Source organism: Alosa alosa, chromosome 19 (genome assembly GCF_017589495.1).
Source record: "Alosa alosa isolate M-15738 ecotype Scorff River chromosome 19, AALO_Geno_1.1, whole genome shotgun sequence".
Classification (NCBI taxonomy): Eukaryota; Metazoa; Chordata; class Actinopteri; order Clupeiformes; family Clupeidae; genus Alosa; species Alosa alosa.
In genome coordinates, this window is record NC_063207.1 from 16,613,484 (window position 1) to 16,615,099 (window position 1,616).

A 1,616-nucleotide genomic window follows, 5' to 3' on the forward strand; every position below is an offset into this window, starting at 1 on the left:
CGCGTCTCCTAGCGAGAAGCAAACAATTCGATGAGATTTGTTACTGGTTGCATGCGTAACCATAACACAACTTGGACAGTTTGTTATTCATCTTTGACAGGTTAACAGAAAGCTTTGCTGTTTTTGTTTTGTGATGAAACTCTTGGAACTGAGCGCAGAGGCGTAAGATCCATCCTGACAATTTAGAACGGTTGATGTGATAACTTTTGTCATAGTGATATCCTTACTAAAAACAACTACTAGTAGAATCTGCTTTTGCACAAAAAGTGCGTTGTGCATGTCAAGTAATTGTATTGGTCAAATACGAAAACGTGTAAGAAGGACTTGGACACCCAGTTTTGACTATGCCTCTCGATTTGGGAATGTATGACAGCCGTGCGGATTATAAATCCGAAAAACAGTGTCAGAGAACATCGTTCGCCTTTTACCAAGCAGTGAGGGACTTGTTACCAGTATGGGTGCTGGAGGATATGCGAACAATGGAGGTGTTTCACTGGGAGGACGATGGACGTGCGTGCGCTTACTCCCCGTGCGAGGCTATGTTGTATGCACTGGTGCACGACCATCAGCAGTACGCGAGGTACCTCCTAAATCGCTATTCAATCCAAGCGCTGGAGATGCCAAGTCGAAGCTTCTGCTGCTGTCAAGCGTCTACCACGCCGCACCTCAACATCGCCGTCCGTTACAACCGCGTCAACATTCTTAAAATGATCATGGACTCTGCCAGAGTCTTCTCGGAAACTGAGAGGCAGAGCTATCTGAACCGCCACGGTTGTGTTCACATCGATGGCGGCAAGACCGCACTGCAGCTCACTTGTGACTTGGTGCGCCCTGAATGTTTGATCCTGTTGCTGGGGCACGGTGCCTCCCCTTACGTGACGGACCGCTCTGGTGATACCCCTTTGGACTGCCTCCTGAATCAGATATGTCAGAGCGATTTCGATATGCGGCGGAAGCACGTTTGTCTTGGCTACCTCATCCTCTTCATGCCAGAGTTGCGTTTCCGGATGAAGAGCCAGCTGCAAACGAACGCGCTGCAGTGGAAGACGCTCCTGGGCGAGCAGGCGTTCCAGTGGCTCTCGGGGACGGCCCCTCCGTCCCTGTTCGTGCAAGCCATGCAGAAGCTCACACAGTCCATCCCCCCTGAACAGCTGGATTCTCTTCCAGATTTCCTCAAGCCACCTGACTTCAGACTGCACCAGCTGCAGAAAATGGCATAGACTTTTTGCCACCAAAACTCAGGGATGGAATACATTGTAAATAGTTTCACAGACTGGAATGTTGGGACTTCTGCTGTAAATAACTGTTGGATATTGTGGGTATGGTTTTAAATATTGCATTTAAAAAGACTAGCATTTTAGCCATGTACAGTGTGTAAATAAAAGGTCATTTTCTTTGTAAAAAATTATATGTATATATATATCTTGCCTTATTTTGTTGCTGTGGCAGACAGACACAACACAAGTATTAACTCCTAAATACACCTATGTGATGAAATAATCAATCAACCTTAAAATCACCCACTGCCTAATTGTACAGCATTAAACAGAGCATATGCCAGAAGAGCCATACTACTCCTTACTGCATGCTATAGTGTGAAACACACCACACAGAAC

At 46.3% G+C, this 1,616-nt stretch overlaps 1 protein-coding gene across 1 annotated transcript; it reads left to right on the forward strand.

Moving 5' to 3' along the window:
- On the forward strand, positions 1 to 1,408 carry ankrd9 (ankyrin repeat domain 9). The gene has a single exon (XM_048227439.1). The coding sequence runs from the start codon at positions 345 to 347 to the stop codon at positions 1,218 to 1,220; it is 876 nt and encodes a 291-aa protein (XP_048083396.1). The 5' UTR covers positions 1 to 344; the 3' UTR covers positions 1,221 to 1,408.
- Positions 1,409 to 1,616: the final 208 nt, after the last annotated feature.

Bases quoted from the DNA above. Each gene is read 5' to 3' on its own strand.
- ankrd9 (XM_048227439.1), top strand. From the start codon at position 345: ATGCCTCTCGATTTGGGAATGTATGACAGCCGTGCGGATTATAAATCC.